Source organism: Anguilla rostrata, chromosome 2 (genome assembly GCF_018555375.3).
Source record: "Anguilla rostrata isolate EN2019 chromosome 2, ASM1855537v3, whole genome shotgun sequence".
In the NCBI taxonomy this organism is placed as follows: Eukaryota; Metazoa; Chordata; class Actinopteri; order Anguilliformes; family Anguillidae; genus Anguilla; species Anguilla rostrata.
The window spans coordinates 72,932,169-72,947,592 of NC_057934.1; the positions used below are offsets into that span (position 1 = coordinate 72,932,169).

Sequence of the window (15,424 nt, forward strand, 5' to 3'; positions counted from 1 at the left end):
GTTATTTCATTATGTTAATAATTTATGCTGTTTTGTTGATTTCCTTTACAAATGCAGGAAGTAGACCCAGGCATTTCAGTGTTGAACTCAAGGATGCATATCACTGCGCGACTTCTGATGTGGGCATACCTGCAGACATTAACATTAGGTTGGTCGTAGAAATCATAGACATATATACATATATGTGTCTATGGTAGAAATAGTGTTGTATGACTACTAGCTAGCGAAGCGGAAAATGTCTGAGGATGGAGGAGATTTTGTTTTTGATCATGGGATTGTTGTGCCCTATCGATTCGAGCCGGAATACACAGAAGAAGAGCTGGCTAATTTGCAGGCTGATCGAGCAAGAGCGAGTCAGGAGCGGGCCGAGATTTAGGAACCACAGGCTATTCCCAGGACAAACGGCAACTGGTTGTAGACATCCTATGTATCACAGACAGACACGATAGCATTAGCCAGCCCGCATAGTACCTACCTGTAGTGGTTCGACCAACGATGGGGAAACGGTGGGTACAGCTCCAGGCTTCAGTTGTCACCTTGGTAATCCGTGGCTTCAAAGTAGTCGCTGCATACCCTTAGTCCTTGTTTGCGAACTTCTTCGGCTGTTATGTTAGGGTGTCTGATTACATCCAGCCATGTCTGGCACAAAGTTTCATCGTGTGGAAAACTATGAAAATGTGCTTTCAAGGCAAGTTTAACGGGGGCATTTTAACAACCGGGTACAAATGCACCTCATTATTACACTGATATCGCATCAAACAAAAGAACGTTAGTTTGTTCGATTTCAACGCTAAGTTAACGGAATGTTTTGCTTCGCCTCTTCTCGGTTTTGCCGCGAAACGAAATTGAAGAAGAAATAACCGGAAACCATACTACTATGTGGAGTTCCGCTAAAAAAAGAAATAGATCTTTCTTTCTAACGTTAGACACTTAAAATGAAATAATTAATTTAAAAACGAAGGGCGACACATTCATCAGTCATGAGAAGCAGAAGTGCTATAAAGTGCAATTCCCCTTTAAGGGGAGGCACCACCCCTTAATAGGAAAAAATATTCCTTTACTCATATCAAAATGAAATTTTACCAGTTGAATAAAGACACAAATACATGGGTTTTTTGTATTATGACTTTTCTTTTTTTTAAATATGCAAATTAGCTATAAGCTCATTAAATATGTGCTAATTTGCATATAAGCATATTCTATCTATATATATATATATATATATATATTTTTTTTTTTTTTTTATTTAATCTTTATTTACCCAGGGTAGGTTCACAGAGCACGGATGCTCTTCTGCAGGAACGCCCTGCTTCACACTCATACATATTCACACCAGGGAGCTCAACAGATAAAATCTGACATGATTTTTTTTTTAATGTGATCAATAACTGAACAGCTAGGGCTGGTCAGAGGCTTTTGTCAAAATACAGTTTTAAAATAAATTCCTAAAACAATATGTATATGCTGAAAATTTTTTTTTTGACCTTTTACTGATAAAATACCACATAAAATGAAAATGACAGAACATATCAAAAAAGCCTGTGACACGCCCTAGCTATAACATTTAAGAAGTAGTTCTGTAAAATTATGCAGCTGTATCTATTGTTAAAGTTGAGATAAATTGAATACCCAAAGGGCAACATACAGTTTTGAGAAAATGGCAGTTAAAGGGACCTTTAAACGCTAGTAGCCAATGAAATCAAAGAGTTCTGCTTGTCTTTCATCCATCTTCACAGTGACAGCAAAGGAAATAGCCACATATGCTCATTCTAGCAGTACGGTCCAGGAAACAAGCTTTTTAACGATACATGATTCAACCAGGTCAGTTTTAATACTGCGGAGGCATTTAATCATAAAAGATGCTATCATAAGCTCATTTTATGCTTTGTGTACTTGACGATGGAGTTGTATTATCATCTAAAGTAACTATTTATAATGATAATTTACCTTTAGTTTGTTAATTTTATGAAACTACAGAAATATCAAAAAATAACAAAATTAACATACGGACCAAAATCATCGTTTTTGACGGTGGTGCCTCCCCTTAACCAAGGAATCTTAGGATAATCAGACCCAGATGGTAGATTTCTCACTGCCTAAGTTACTCTCCTAAAAGATTCAAAATTTGATACCAAAATCTTGGTAGTCAATATCAATACTAGGAATATTCAATGATTCTCCACACCTACTTTGATACCATTCAAAGAAAGAAATCCTCCACTCCTTTAACAACTTATTCCAGTGTAAGATCACAACTATGTGATTAGAATGTTCTGAACTAGTAATTGAAAGCAACAGAGTTCCATAACACCGACTTATACATTTTGGGGAAAAAACAAACATTTCAAAAATCCTACTCTTCAAAGGGTTTTTAAAAAGTATGTATGAATAAAAAAAATAAAACATTGGCATGTAGCCTTCATGTATTAAACAGTAAACTGTGAACAGCAGCTTTAGACTGGCTCCTTCCTGACCAACCATCATTTAAGTAGACAATATTGGGCTTGCATTCAGTAAAATATGTAGACAATAGTGTATGACTGAGCTCAACATTTCCCCTCAGACTTCTCAGCAGGTGATAAACCTACCAGTAGTAAGTGCTTGTGTGTTGTTAGCCTTCATTGACCACCAGATGAGGCCAGTACGTTAAGTGAAAGTTTTGGATGGTCAGTGCCGCAGAATATTTGTAACGCCCTGAATAAACGACAAAAGTCTCAGTAGAAGATGGGATTAAATATTTAAGAAGTTACATTTTTTGAATCATTATCGATTTCACTTAGCCACTGTCAATGAGGCTACCTCGCTGAAAGTTAACTCATAAACTCAAATATTGCTATATGCCTAAAAGGTACAATACATTTCATGGAACCCTATTCAGCATATTTACTGGATTTCCAGATGTTTCATAGATTAATTTAGTGAACAACCATAAGAGTCCTACAAGATGAGTGACACTATAGCACCGTTCTTAACTTATTTAGCTACATCTTTAACTCGCTGTAATTTCACTGACCAGTTCATAGAGACGTAACATTGGACCAGTACCAAGTTTTCCATCTCTAAAATGAATTCCACTCTCATGTGTGATTCAGTAGATACTGCTAAATGAGCAAACTGATATCTTGAGTTCCCTGCAATAGATTGGCGACCTGTCCACGATGTATTCCTGTCTCTCGCCCAATGCATGCTGGGACAGGCTCCAGTACCTCTCGCAACCCTGACCAGTAATAACCGGGTATAAAGAATAAATAATTACGTTTTGAGCTTGTAGATCAAATAATGGCAACACTGGAGGGCATATTTTTTCACCTCTAAAATAAAGAAAGCAATCCTCACAAGAGAAACAAACACATAACTACACTGCCAAAAGTATGTGGACAGCCTTTCTAATTAGAGGGTTCGGCTACTTCAGCAACACCCATTGCTAACAGGAGCATAAAATCAAGCATACATTCATCAAGTTCCATAGACAAACATTGACATTAAAATGGGTCGCACTACAGAGCTCAGTCACTTTCAACATGGCACTGTCATGTTGAATATACTATTGTGAAATATTACCATTGTGAAACCCTCTTGCAATTGAAACCTTCCTTAATAGTGTTCACCCTTGCACAACCAGGAAATCTGATTAACACAATGACATGCCTTTTGGATGCAATGAAGACTTTCCGTGCTCAGTACAGCAACTATAGCTTTAGGCTACTTATATTTTCATTTCTTTGGCTTTAATGGTTGTCTGGTTCTCATTTTATTTCTTTTCTTCTCTACCGTTTTAATTTTCTAATCATTTACTACTGTATTTACTGTGTAATCCTATGTCCTGCTTGTTGGTTTTATTTTGCTTTTATTATTGTCTTCAAACGGGAAGCACTGTACGTTGTAATATATGAATAATGCAAATTAACTAACAAAGTTAATTATTACTCCTATATTATCAGCGTCGCTAAATAATAATAATAATAATAATAATAATAATAATGTACCTCGCCTCGGTACATTTCTGTCTAAACAGTGAACTATTTCCGTGAAACCGAAAATAGTGAGTTTATCCACAAATGTCAACAAACGAATTGGTTAGCTTAGGAACCCACGTCGCGACATGAAACAGGACCCTGATTTGGAGCTTCCTGGTAAGCAAAACCAACACAACTGCAAAAGCATCAATATTATGGTTTTAAAACACTTACCCCTATTGTTTGCAGACACTCTTAATACAACTAAATTGTTCGTTTATTGTCATGTAGTTCATAAACAGCGGCAAATGATCCCAAACCCCTGCTAAAAGCTGTGTGAACCATGAAGCGATTGAGTTGGACGTTCTTCTTCTGCTTGTTCTTCTTCTCTAAAATCAATGGTGGAAATAAAACGGACGTGTATAGGTGCATACCGCCACCTCCTGTACCGGAGTGTATATCATCAGGTATTTACATTCTTCAGATTACGTAAAAGGAAAGAAAAGAAAAGAGAAAAAAAAAACGATATTTTATGATCTAATCCAGCATCTTTATGGAAAATAGAGTCTTGCAGCACTCCCACATTTTCTGTCCCATCCCTAAAATCCCTTCCAAATTCCATTTCAATCCTAGCTCATATATCTTATCACGTAAAGTGTCCCTCTCTGAATTATACTTAGTATACCTCATTATGACATGCTCAACATTTTCTGGAACATTACAAATATCACATTTATCTGAAATACACTTTGCCATTAAATAAAGAGTTGAATTTAATCAAGCATGCCCAAATCTTAAACTTGAACAAACCACTTCCTCTCTTCTGCACTTCCCTTTGAAAGCCTTCACTTTAATTGATTTCTGTATACTGCAATAGTGTCTCCCTTTGATATCTATGTCCCACTTCTTCTGCCACGAATCCCTCACTGCCTGTCTTATTGACGATTTGGCCTCACGTTTTCCAAAGGGAATTTTCATTATTTCATCGCCATTTAATTTCAACGCTCTCTTTGCAATCTCATCTGCCCTCATTTCTCTCCACACCAACATGAGCAGGAACGCAACAAAATTGTACATTAATCCCAAGTCTTCGTATTCTCAGAATGATAAATATTTCCGTCAATAAATCACCTGTTATTGTTTCTTTTGAATTCAAACTCTTAAGTGCTGCAGTAGAGTCTGAACATACATATCAAAATTCATAGAGCATAATATCGGAAAGTGATCACTCACTATGTTACACATATATACATATACACATTTAAAATGCACATTAATATTACATAAAACATTACAATGTTTCCCTCTACCCCTTAGCACCGTGTTATGTATTTTAGGATTGTAACGGTTTAGTTTTTCATATTCTAGGTTAGGATAAGTTCACTAACATGTACCACTGTTTTGAAGTTGCAGTCTCGAATCTGTTAAGGTTGCACAGCATGTTCTAGCACGGTTTCTCAGTGCTTCGTTGGATGCATTTGTGGTTCGGTTACAATTAAATCGGCCTGAGTTCGGGCGACTGTCAAATTAACTAATTACAGAGCGCGGCATTTTTTTGGTCACATACATGTAAGCATGTCCTTAAGACTAAAGGATTGATGAAACAGCCATTGAGGCACATGCATGCAAGTCCGCTGGCTATACCTCATAACACAAGACCTAGCTCCACATTAAATTACAGTTCAAAAGGTTTTTCTTTGCCTCCCGTGATTGTGTGGGTGGCTCTTAAAAGAGCCTTTGGTTCAATATCTGTGGCACGTCGGTTTACTTTGAGCTGGTATACTTTGTGACGGCCTTGGTGCCCTCAGATACTGCGTGTTTGGCCAGCTCTCCTGGCAACAGAAGGCGCACAGCGGTCTGAATCTCCCTTGAAGTGATGGTAGAACGCTTGTTGTAATGAGCCAAACGGGAAGACTCGCCAGCAATGCGCTCGAAAATATCATTAACAAAGGAGTTCATGATGCCCATAGCCTTTGATGAAATGCCAGTATCAGGATGCACTTGCTTCAAGACCTTGTACACGTAGATAGCGTAGCTCTCCTTCCTGGACTTTCTGCGCTTCTTTCCTCCCTTTCCAGCGGTCTTGGTGACGGCTTTCTTAGAGCCCTTTTTGGGCGCGGTTTTTGCTGGATCAGGCATTCTTGTAAACTCAGGAAAACAAGTAATTCTAGCGCCCCCGTGCTTCTTCTATATAAACGGTCCGTATGTAAATTTTTAGCCTCTTTTTAAATAGATGACGCTAGACCGATTCTCATTGGAGATCGCTAGTACGCCGGCTTTGGTTGGCTGATTATTCAAACTCTATTGGCTGAATTTCGCGGGCCTCAAAGGCATTCGGCAACTTTTTCAAAACAAAGGATTTTTTTTTTTTTTTTTACGTCTCCCGCAATTTTTCTCGTAATCGCACAGAGAACTGGAATTCCTTGAGTAACTCCGTGGCAATCGGATATATATTGTAACCTAAGTCCTTTATATCTCCATTTTAACTGAAATCATTTTCTTTCAAACTTTGAAAAAAAAAAAATAATAAAAGCGTAAACACGTTTGCAATTTGGCATTCGTGCCGCCGAAACAATACATTTATGCCTCTACAAAAATGGAAGCTTTCTCTCAACGTTAAAGGTACCTCGTAGAAAACAACTTAAAGCCCAATTCTTCCCGTTTCATTTCATTCAACTAGTAGACAAAAAAGAAATTACTGAAGCCTGGCGTCAACGAAAAGAAGTTGGCAAATTATAGAGTTTTAAAAAATCAGCCAACTAAAGCTGGTGTACTAGCGGTCTCCAATGAGAATCGGTTTAACGTCATCTATTTAAAAAGAGGCCAAAAATTTGCATACAGACCGTTTATATGGAAGAAGCACGGGTAAGCCAGCATTACTTGTATTCCTGTGTTTGCAAGAATGCCTGATCCAGCAAAAACCGCGCCCAAAAAAGGCTCTAAGAAAGCCGTCACCAAGACCGCTGGAAAGGGAGGAAAGAAGCGCAGAAAGTCCAGGAAGGAGAGCTACGCTATCTACGTGTACAAGGTCTTGAAGCAAGTGCATCCTGATACTGGCATTTCATCAAAGGCCATGGGCATCATGAACTCCTTTGTTAATGATATTTTCGAGCGCATTGCTGGCGAGTCTTCCCGTTTGGCTCATTACAACAAGCGTTCTACCATCACTTCAAGGGAGATTCAGACCGCTGTGCGCCTTCTGTTGCCAGGAGAGCTGGCCAAACACGCAGTATCTGAGGGCACCAAGGCCGTCACAAAGTATACCAGCTCAAAGTAAACCGACGTGCCACAAATATTGAACCAAAGGCTCTTTTAAGAGCCACCCACACAATCACGGGAGGCAAAGAAAAACCTTTTGAACTGTAATTTAATGTGGAGCTAGGTCTTGTGTTATGAGGTATAGCCAGCGGACTTGCATGCATGTGCCTCAATGGCTGTTTCATCAATCCTTTAGTCTTAAGGACATGCTTACATGCATGTGACCAAAAACATATTACAGGCATTTGGCAGACGCTCTTATCCAGAGCGACGTACAACAAAGTGTATAACCATAACCAAGAACAATTGTGTCGAAAACCCTAGAGAGAAGTACCGTTAAAAACCAGTAAGGCCGCGCGACTGTCATTGTAGAATTAGATGATTTGCTCTCCTAATGACACTATAAAACCTTTGTAATTATAATAGAATATAATAATTCTATAGTCATAGAATTTTACTGAGAACCTCCAGATGACAAGTACTGTATTTTTTTTTTGGTAATGTTCTGTGGCAAACGGGTTATATTTAGGTGATCAAACAACTCATGAACATGAGTGAGGTAGCACATCCAAAAATAATTAAAAAATACAGATTCCTTACTTTTTACTATTTATTTTTAGGCACACATTAAAAGGATACTGACGTGTTTTGGCATTACAGCCTTCATCAGAGCAGAAAGGGTTATATTTAGGATTTGTAAACTGAGACCTACAGGTGAAAACAGTGAATGAATTAAATGCTGAAAGTGGTGATTGAAACGTACTCACCGGCGTGAAGACTGCAAAAAGAAACGGCTGTATTAAATCAACATTTGTTTTTAAATTTTAAAGTGACAAGTATGACAGCATTCCTTCACGAATCAGTCTGGTGAGTTAACTGAAGCGATAGCTGAACTCACCATGCCACGACTTATTGGTGTGATTTTATAGACAAATACAAGAACTAAAAGAATGACTGAAAGAAAGGGCTTTGTGAATATGGTGATCTCTCTGTACTTGAGTGTGAAAATGTGGTATGGCATTTAAATTCCAAATACATTTCAGATGAACTTAGAGGTATGGCATGGTTAGTTACATTAAATAGGCCTCCTGTGAGACATGGTAAAATTAAGCTGTTTTGTTAAAACCACTGACTGTTCCTTTTTTTCCGAGTGTACAGAGCAAGAAACAATAAATCATTTATTACTGGAATGCAAAATATAAAAATAAATTTGGGAATAAATGACAACAATTGGTTTAAGTATTAATATGAATGGTTGTACCACAGAAAACACACATAAACACAAAATTTTTTATTGGATGTTAATATGCATTGTAAAAATGAAAATGGGAAAACTATTTGTATTGACAATATTTTTATTTCAAGTGTGTTGGCCTTTAAACAAATAATATCAGAGCTATAAAGGAAAAGGATGCCCGTTAGGAAAACAAGACTATTTAAACTGTGGACACTTAAAACTTCGACATTGGATGTAATTTGGAAAGAAAATGCAATGTAACCTAACGATGCGCAAATGTAATATGATCTGACATGACATCTACATGTAGAATGTATTTAAATATATTGTACTGTATTATCTTTAAAAAAAAATTAAAAAAGAGAACAATTCTTGCTTTTCATTGCCAGTCAAAGTTGAAGAAATGTCGACTGAATCACAGCCAAGTCAAATAGAAAATAATCCTGCGTTGTGTTCTAATCTCTTACAGTACAAAATCAAAATGATGGAACGATAATACATGCTTTCAATAACCTGAAATAATTGGTTGGAAAGACATCCTACAGTACCAACTCGAACTTTAGCCTTAGAATTTAAGTTCATGATTTCTGCAAGGACTGATTTTTGTCATGTTTTACTCTCCAAACAATAATCTTTTAGATTATATTGCTTCCGTTTTCACCATTTAAATCATTTAAAATATTTTTTCCCCAAAGGCGTTCAATTTCTTCTAATTTTATGGATGCGAGGGCAGATTCTCCACAAGACTGAAAATATGATCACCCGAAGGAATATCAAGCGTCCGAAGAGCGTATGTATAGTTACTACATGGCCATGTCCAGAAGAAGGACAAATTTACCTGAAAATGCGGACCTATTTATATAAGACTTTATTAATGACGACAGAGAAAACACATTGGTCTCGATATAATAGGCTAAATAATGTTACCGAACGTTGATGTGTAACGGCGATGAAATCTCAGCAAAGATTTGCGTTGTGCTTTACTGCCGCAACTACAAGTCGTACTTTAAAGCCTCACTTGGGTATTTCATGAGTCTTTTTGGCTTTCCTGTTTTCACACGGGTCTTTTGTGCATAATTAACGAACAAATTTAAAGTGTGTGATATGTTTGATAGTTTTAAAAGGCGAATCGTGTGGGAGAAGCACCTTTAACAGGTACTCGTCCATGACCGATGTCGATGTTTTGGACAGGCTGGAGAAAATACGGCAATACTGTTCAGGGCACAGAAGTTAATTTGTTGGCAGAAGGGCTTTTGTTGAAGTTTACCGGGGCTTTTCGCTTGTAAAATACTTGCATAGTGATCTATTTGATCAATATTGGTAAAGAGAAAACACAAGCGAGCCGAGTTTTCAGAAGCAGAGACGCTGCGCTGGGTATGTTGAGTCTATACGGTCCTCATGTAACATTTAAGTCCAGCCCCCTGTGACACGCACAGCCAAAACGGAACTGTATTACAGATAGCGAGTGTGTAAGGAAAGCGTCTGACGAAAGAGAAATGGCGGAAGTTGCTCCAGCTCCAGCCGCTGCCGCTCCGGCAAAGGCTCCTAAGAAGAAAGCAGCAAGCAAGCCCAAAAATGCAGGGCCCAGCGTTGGACAGTTGATCGTGAAAGTTATTTCTGCCTCCAAGGAGAGGAGCGGAGTGTCTCTGGCCGCATTGAAGAAAGGTCTGGTCGCCAATGGCTACGATGTGGAGAAAAACAACTCACGCGTAAAGCTAGCTGTTAGAAGCCTGGTGACCAAGGGGACTTTGCTTCAGACTAAGGGAGTCGGCGCCTCTGGCTCATTTAAGCTCAACAAAAAACAGGAGAGTGTAAAGAAGCCCGCTAAGAAAGCAGCTCCTAAAGCTAAGAAGCCCGCTGCGGTCAAAAAGGTAGCGCCGAAGAAGCCTGCCGCCAAGAAGTCACCGAAGAAGAAGCCCGCTGCAGCTAAGGCGAAGAAGAGCCCAAAGAAGCCCAAGAAGCCGACAACAGCGGCGAAGAAGCCAGCCAAGAGTCCGAAGAAAACCAAGAAGCCGGCAGCAGCAGCTAAGAAGGCGACCAAGAGTCCTAAGAAAGCGAAGGCGGCCAAGCCAAAAGTTGCCAAACCTAAGACCACCAAAGCCAAGAAAGCGGCTCCCAAGAAGAAGTGAACGCCTATACGTAACATCACCAAGCGCCAAAGGCTCTTTTAAGAGCCATCCACAGCTTCTTGAAAGTGCAAGTTTCATTATTTCGTTCTTGTATGCCTGTTGACAAGCTCTTCCATGTGCATAGTTGCGGATATATATATGATTGAACGCAAAGGGAAAGCTTGTCAGCCGTCTCTGTGTGTGTATGTATCTGGAGGCATGCACAAACTCATTCAGGCACCACTACAATCAGGCGCACACGTAGACTATACTGGTATTCTGTGTTCAAACAAGCTGGCTGGCTTCTGCTCCCTCTAAACTCTATGGTTCATAGGTGATTGTTATAGATGAACGAATTTCAATATACCGGTTTAAGTTACTTGATATTGAGCGCAATCCCTATCACTATGGAGGAGAATAAAATCGACAGAAAAGAAAGAAAAATAGAGTCAAAGTAAAAACGGGTTTAATGTGGAAATAAACGGAGGAATTCACGTGAAATTCTTAAACATTTTTTGGACCCATCATATACATTTAGGCTGTAAAATTGTTATACAATAGATATACAATACCAGACTCAATTCCAGTAATTCAGATGGTTTCTGAATAAACTAAGGGGAGGAAATGCATACGGCTTATATAATGTGCTTTGGCCATTGATGTATATATAGAAGTAACGCGAGACTTATGTGTTCGTCTTATATGTTGATTTGCTTGATTGTTTCTTGAATTCGTGTATTTAAATTTTATAAGGCCTGAAATTTCAATTAAGCGCTATTTACGAAATACCGCTGAGACTCAGTTCAGTACTGTGCTGTGAGCGCCATGTAAAAATTGTCCTCCTATTTGATTGGACAAAATCCCACCAACGCTGCAGCCAATGGGTGAATAGGGTGTTGCTATAAGAGAGACACTCCGCTAGTTCGTGTTATTCTTTCTTCTCTTAGAACAAGGTTGAAAATGAGTGGGCGAGGTAAAACCGGCGGGAAGGCAAGAGCGAAGGCTAAGACCCGTTCATCGAGGGCAGGACTGCAGTTTCCTGTAGGTCGCGTTCACCGATTGCTGCGTAAAGGAAACTATGCCGAGCGTGTTGGTGCCGGTGCTCCAGTTTATCTGGCTGCTGTGCTCGAGTATCTGACTGCTGAAATTCTGGAGCTGGCTGGTAACGCGGCCCGCGACAACAAGAAAACTCGCATCATTCCCAGACATCTGCAGCTGGCAGTGCGTAACGACGAAGAGCTGAACAAACTGCTTGGAGGCGTCACTATCGCCCAGGGCGGAGTATTGCCCAACATCCAAGCTGTTCTGCTCCCCAAGAAAACTGAGAAAGCGGTCAAGGCGAAGTAATTTTTGCGGCGCTTTAAGGACCATTCACCCAAAGGCTCTTTTAAGAGCCACCTACACTTGTATGAAGAGCGCAAAGCTTCCGTTGTAACTTATTCACAACTGTATGATAGTTGAATAGGTTTCTGCCGTACAGTGCCGCTACGTCATTCGTATGTAATTTAAAAATTGTTCAGTCGTTTTTGGGTTCTGGGGACCATTGTGTGCTGGTTGCCCAAAACGCACGTGTGACCAGAACTTCCGCAAGATTTGACGAACATTCTAATGACAAAAAGGGAAACTGGTTGTGTATTAGCATCACTGTAATTAAATTGCGGAAACCAGATGTAAAATGACAATGGGAAATGTCTTCATTAAAAGGGTTACTGTTATCAAATTGTAACGGCCTTGTAAAGGAAACTAACTCTGGACCTACTGAGTTGGAATGGGCTGAAATCGATGTACAGCTTTTGTGATTTCTAGAAGAGTTTTTAAAAAAATGTAATTTGTTTTAGTATGTACGTCCTTTGTTGAAGTATTGTGAAATGTTTTATATAATCAATAAAGCTCTTTAAAGAACCCCAAACGATTGGGGTTACCAGAACGTTCCACAAGCTGGTGATTGAATTTTCGCATTTCGCATTTTGAGGGATTACTTTGATGGAGGCACTGTTGGAAGCCACAACCACGAAGAATAAAAGTCCCATATACGAAGCGTTTAACTGATCAAATTAACCACTGAGGTGAATCGGTCTCCTAATCTGTCGCATGGCCACTAGAACTAACCGTTTGGTGATGAATACAAAACAAACCGCTTTCAGAAGGCTTTAGTTGGACTTGAAATCAAAGCTTTGTATAGAATAAATCTTATTCCATTATCTAACCATATTAATGTCGCACGTCACATTGTGAAATGTGCTACGTAATGTAATACATATGCCCTGGGAGAATTATTAATTATTTATTAATAAAATCTTTCTGATGTTTTACTCATTAGCAATATTGCTGTATGCGACGTTGGAGTAAATCAAGGCGGTAAGAGAAAAGTTTGAATTTTTGGCGGCAGAGGAAACGGAAGAAACGATCCAATAGCCTCGGTGAATGACGGCCAATGAGGATCCGTAAAAACCTATCCAATCAGCTGCTCGCTGGTATGCTTTAAATGTGTGTCGGCCGCATAGCGGCACATTCCGAAAACCAAGTCTCAAGTAAGACGCGATGGCCAGAACGAAGCAGACCGCACGTAAGTCTACTGGAGGGAAAGCCCCCAGAAAACAGCTCGCCACGAAGGCGGCGCGTAAGAGCGCGCCTGCAACAGGCGGCGTGAAGAAGCCTCACCGCTACAGGCCTGGTACTGTAGCTCTGCGAGAAATCCGCCGTTATCAGAAGTCTACTGAGCTGCTGATCCGTAAACTGCCCTTCCAGCGCCTTGTGAGGGAGATCGCTCAGGATTTCAAGACCGATCTTCGCTTCCAAAGCTCAGCAGTCATGGCTCTGCAGGAGGCTAGCGAGGCCTATCTGGTTGGTCTGTTCGAGGACACCAATCTGTGCGCAATTCACGCAAAGCGAGTGACGATCATGCCCAAGGATATCCAACTCGCCCGCCGCATCCGGGGAGAGCGCGCTTAAGACCGTTTGCCAGCACACAATCCAAACCACAAAGGCTCTTTTAAGAGCCACTTCAATTCTTGTCAGAGCAACTCTCCATATAGTTTCTGCGTGTGCTTCTCTAATTTATGTTTTTAGATCGCTGATTCCTTCGAGTATTTAATGCTCCAGTGCAGCTCGTGAAGTAACTGGTGTGAATAAGGCTTGGTATTCTCTCCTCTCAGTGAGTGACCCGCGTGGCTCTCTCCAAAAGCGTCTTTTTGTTGCCTGCATTCACTTTACCAATTAAAAGCAAGTCTACAGTCCCTCATCAGAAATAAATATACCAGGAACAAACTTTGATAGATACAGTCAAACTCCATCAACCATTTCCCTTTTGAGTGAAAGGAATATCCATGAAGTTAGTTTAAGCAATCAACTACAACATTCTTGTAACTGACATAATTAAAACTAATAATTAAACATAATTTAAAAAAATGTCTCACTTTCACCCAGTTTGGTATTTTTGTGGGCTGAAATACTTACTGCGCTGCCATAAATGCGTCTAAGTCAGTATTCGGTACGTTTGGGTTATTTGAAGGGGTAGTAACCCAAATAATAATGGATCTAAAAAGTTGAATTTTGCATTCAGTGTTGATTGTAACATGTTATCCACGTGAAAATACATTAATGTTAAAAAATGAATCAAATATATCAGTTGGGGAAATCTTTTTTAAATAACTAGTTTCTATAAAATTTATTTTAATCTGTTTTGGAACATTTCATTTGGACAGATTTACACAATTTGGAGCTTAATTGTATTTTAAAATACGGTTTAATAATACGTTCATAACACTTACAGATACGCCTTGGCGGGGCGGCCTGCCCCACACCTATATTCACTTAACCACTCTAAATGAAGTATGACCTAATCTTGGTCCACCCAGACTACTAGAATGACCACTATGAGATGCTAGTGTTCAGTCCTAGCTGTGTGATATTAATTTGTATCAACTCTAGTTTTGATAATCTTTGAAGCAGACGATATGGTCTCTTGGTCTTTTTTTTTATTTAAACGACTAGTTCGGTGCGCTAGAAGTCCCTATGCTCTAATACTCGGAAGTCTTGGAGTGCTGGAGGCGGGCTTTAACTACAGCCGCCATTTCGTTACTACGAGGCTTCAATCAGGTCGTCTTTGTGCAGATATATGCGTGCTATTATGCAGCTGGAGTTCAGAATTTCTCACGAAGAATTTGTGTCCTGTTTTTTTGAAGAAAATGAGTGGTCGAGGAAAAGGCGGGAAAGGTCTCGGGAAAGGAGGCGCTAAGCGTCATCGCAAAGTTCTCCGTGACAACATCCAAGGTATTACTAAGCCAGCGATTCGTCGTTTGGCTCGCCGTGGTGGAGTCAAGCGTATCTCAGGTCTCATCTACGAAGAGACCCGAGGAGTGCTTAAGGTGTTTCTGGAGAACGTCATTCGTGATGCCGTCACCTACACTGAGCACGCCAAGAGGAAGACCGTCACCGCTATGGATGTGGTTTACGCTCTGAAGCGTCAGGGTCGCACTCTGTACGGCTTCGGTGGGTAAATCTGTCATTTGGAAATCCGTTTTGCATCTACCCAAAGGCTCTTTTAAGAGCCGCCCATATTTTCTGTTAAAAGCAGCCATTCCTCGTTAATGTCAAGCGTAATCTTTTATTAAGAACCGTCATGTTGACCTTGCAAGGGCAGTGACCATTACTTGAGCCGTATGCTGCGAAATGAAAGGTTCTATGCGCAGGGAGGGAATTCACTAACATACTTTTTCTTCAAGTTTTGCTAATTTGACGACTGCGATTTTAAACCGCACCGGTCTCTCCCCCGAAGACCAACGCGTAACCGGTAACCTCGTTAATTTGAACAATAAAAGCTACCTTTCGCTGTTCTGTATTCCGGTTTTATGATGTAAAAAATG

General features: G+C 39.9%; 8 protein-coding genes across 15 annotated transcripts in view; 6 read left to right on the plus strand and 2 right to left on the minus strand.

Annotated features, from left to right (window-relative positions):
- LOC135249380 (zinc finger protein 260-like) overlaps nt 1–15,424 on the plus strand; it is a 115,519-nt gene that overhangs the window by 45,916 nt on the left and 54,179 nt on the right. The window lies entirely within an intron of this gene.
- The window catches only part of LOC135249433 (zinc finger protein 501-like), a 50,328-nt gene that overhangs the window by 12,751 nt on the left and 22,153 nt on the right, over nt 1–15,424 (minus strand). Inside the window, exons 1-2 of one of the 6 annotated variants that reach the window (XM_064325078.1) lie at nt 4,191–4,438; nt 476–602 (exon numbers count right to left, since the gene is read on the minus strand). The exons of 1 other annotated variant lie outside the window; for it this stretch is intronic. The gene's annotated coding sequence lies outside the window, so the exon portion shown is untranslated. 4 more of the 6 variants (XM_064325077.1, XM_064325083.1, XM_064325082.1 and 1 more) reach the window with 4 other exon arrangements.
- LOC135249448 (histone H2B-like) lies at nt 5,667–6,135 on the minus strand. The gene has a single exon (XM_064325101.1). It carries the CDS (start codon nt 6,093–6,095, stop codon nt 5,721–5,723), a length of 375 nt encoding a protein of 124 aa, XP_064181171.1. The 5' UTR covers nt 6,096–6,135; the 3' UTR covers nt 5,667–5,720.
- On the plus strand, nt 6,821–7,287 carry LOC135249450 (histone H2B-like). The gene has a single exon (XM_064325104.1). It carries the CDS (start codon nt 6,859–6,861, stop codon nt 7,231–7,233), a length of 375 nt encoding a protein of 124 aa, XP_064181174.1. The 5' UTR covers nt 6,821–6,858; the 3' UTR covers nt 7,234–7,287.
- Nucleotides 9,888–10,603, plus strand: LOC135249438 (histone H1-like). Its single transcript, XM_064325089.1, has one exon. The coding sequence runs from the start codon at nt 9,948–9,950 to the stop codon at nt 10,578–10,580; it is 633 nt and encodes a 210-aa protein (XP_064181159.1). The 5' UTR covers nt 9,888–9,947; the 3' UTR covers nt 10,581–10,603.
- LOC135249444 (histone H2A) lies at nt 11,505–11,958 on the plus strand. Its single transcript, XM_064325095.1, has one exon. The coding sequence runs from the start codon at nt 11,520–11,522 to the stop codon at nt 11,904–11,906; it is 387 nt and encodes a 128-aa protein (XP_064181165.1). The 5' UTR covers nt 11,505–11,519; the 3' UTR covers nt 11,907–11,958.
- LOC135249452 (histone H4) lies at nt 12,414–15,113 on the plus strand. Its single transcript, XM_064325106.1, has 2 exons — nt 12,414–12,417; nt 14,744–15,113. Exon 2 carries the CDS (start codon nt 14,747–14,749, stop codon nt 15,056–15,058), a length of 312 nt encoding a protein of 103 aa, XP_064181176.1. The 5' UTR covers nt 12,414–12,417; nt 14,744–14,746; the 3' UTR covers nt 15,059–15,113.
- On the plus strand, nt 13,057–13,562 carry LOC135249442 (histone H3). Its single transcript, XM_064325094.1, has one exon. It carries the CDS (start codon nt 13,101–13,103, stop codon nt 13,509–13,511), a length of 411 nt encoding a protein of 136 aa, XP_064181164.1. The 5' UTR covers nt 13,057–13,100; the 3' UTR covers nt 13,512–13,562.

Coding starts and splice junctions, on each gene's coding strand:
- LOC135249444 (XM_064325095.1), top strand. CDS start 11,520: ATGAGTGGGCGAGGTAAAACCGGCGGGAAGGCAAGAGCGAAGGCTAAG.
- LOC135249450 (XM_064325104.1), top strand. CDS start 6,859: ATGCCTGATCCAGCAAAAACCGCGCCCAAAAAAGGCTCTAAGAAAGCC.
- LOC135249438 (XM_064325089.1), top strand. CDS start 9,948: ATGGCGGAAGTTGCTCCAGCTCCAGCCGCTGCCGCTCCGGCAAAGGCT.
- LOC135249452 (XM_064325106.1), top strand. CDS start 14,747: ATGAGTGGTCGAGGAAAAGGCGGGAAAGGTCTCGGGAAAGGAGGCGCT.
- LOC135249442 (XM_064325094.1), top strand. CDS start 13,101: ATGGCCAGAACGAAGCAGACCGCACGTAAGTCTACTGGAGGGAAAGCC.
- LOC135249448 (XM_064325101.1), bottom strand. CDS start 6,095: ATGCCTGATCCAGCAAAAACCGCGCCCAAAAAGGGCTCTAAGAAAGCC.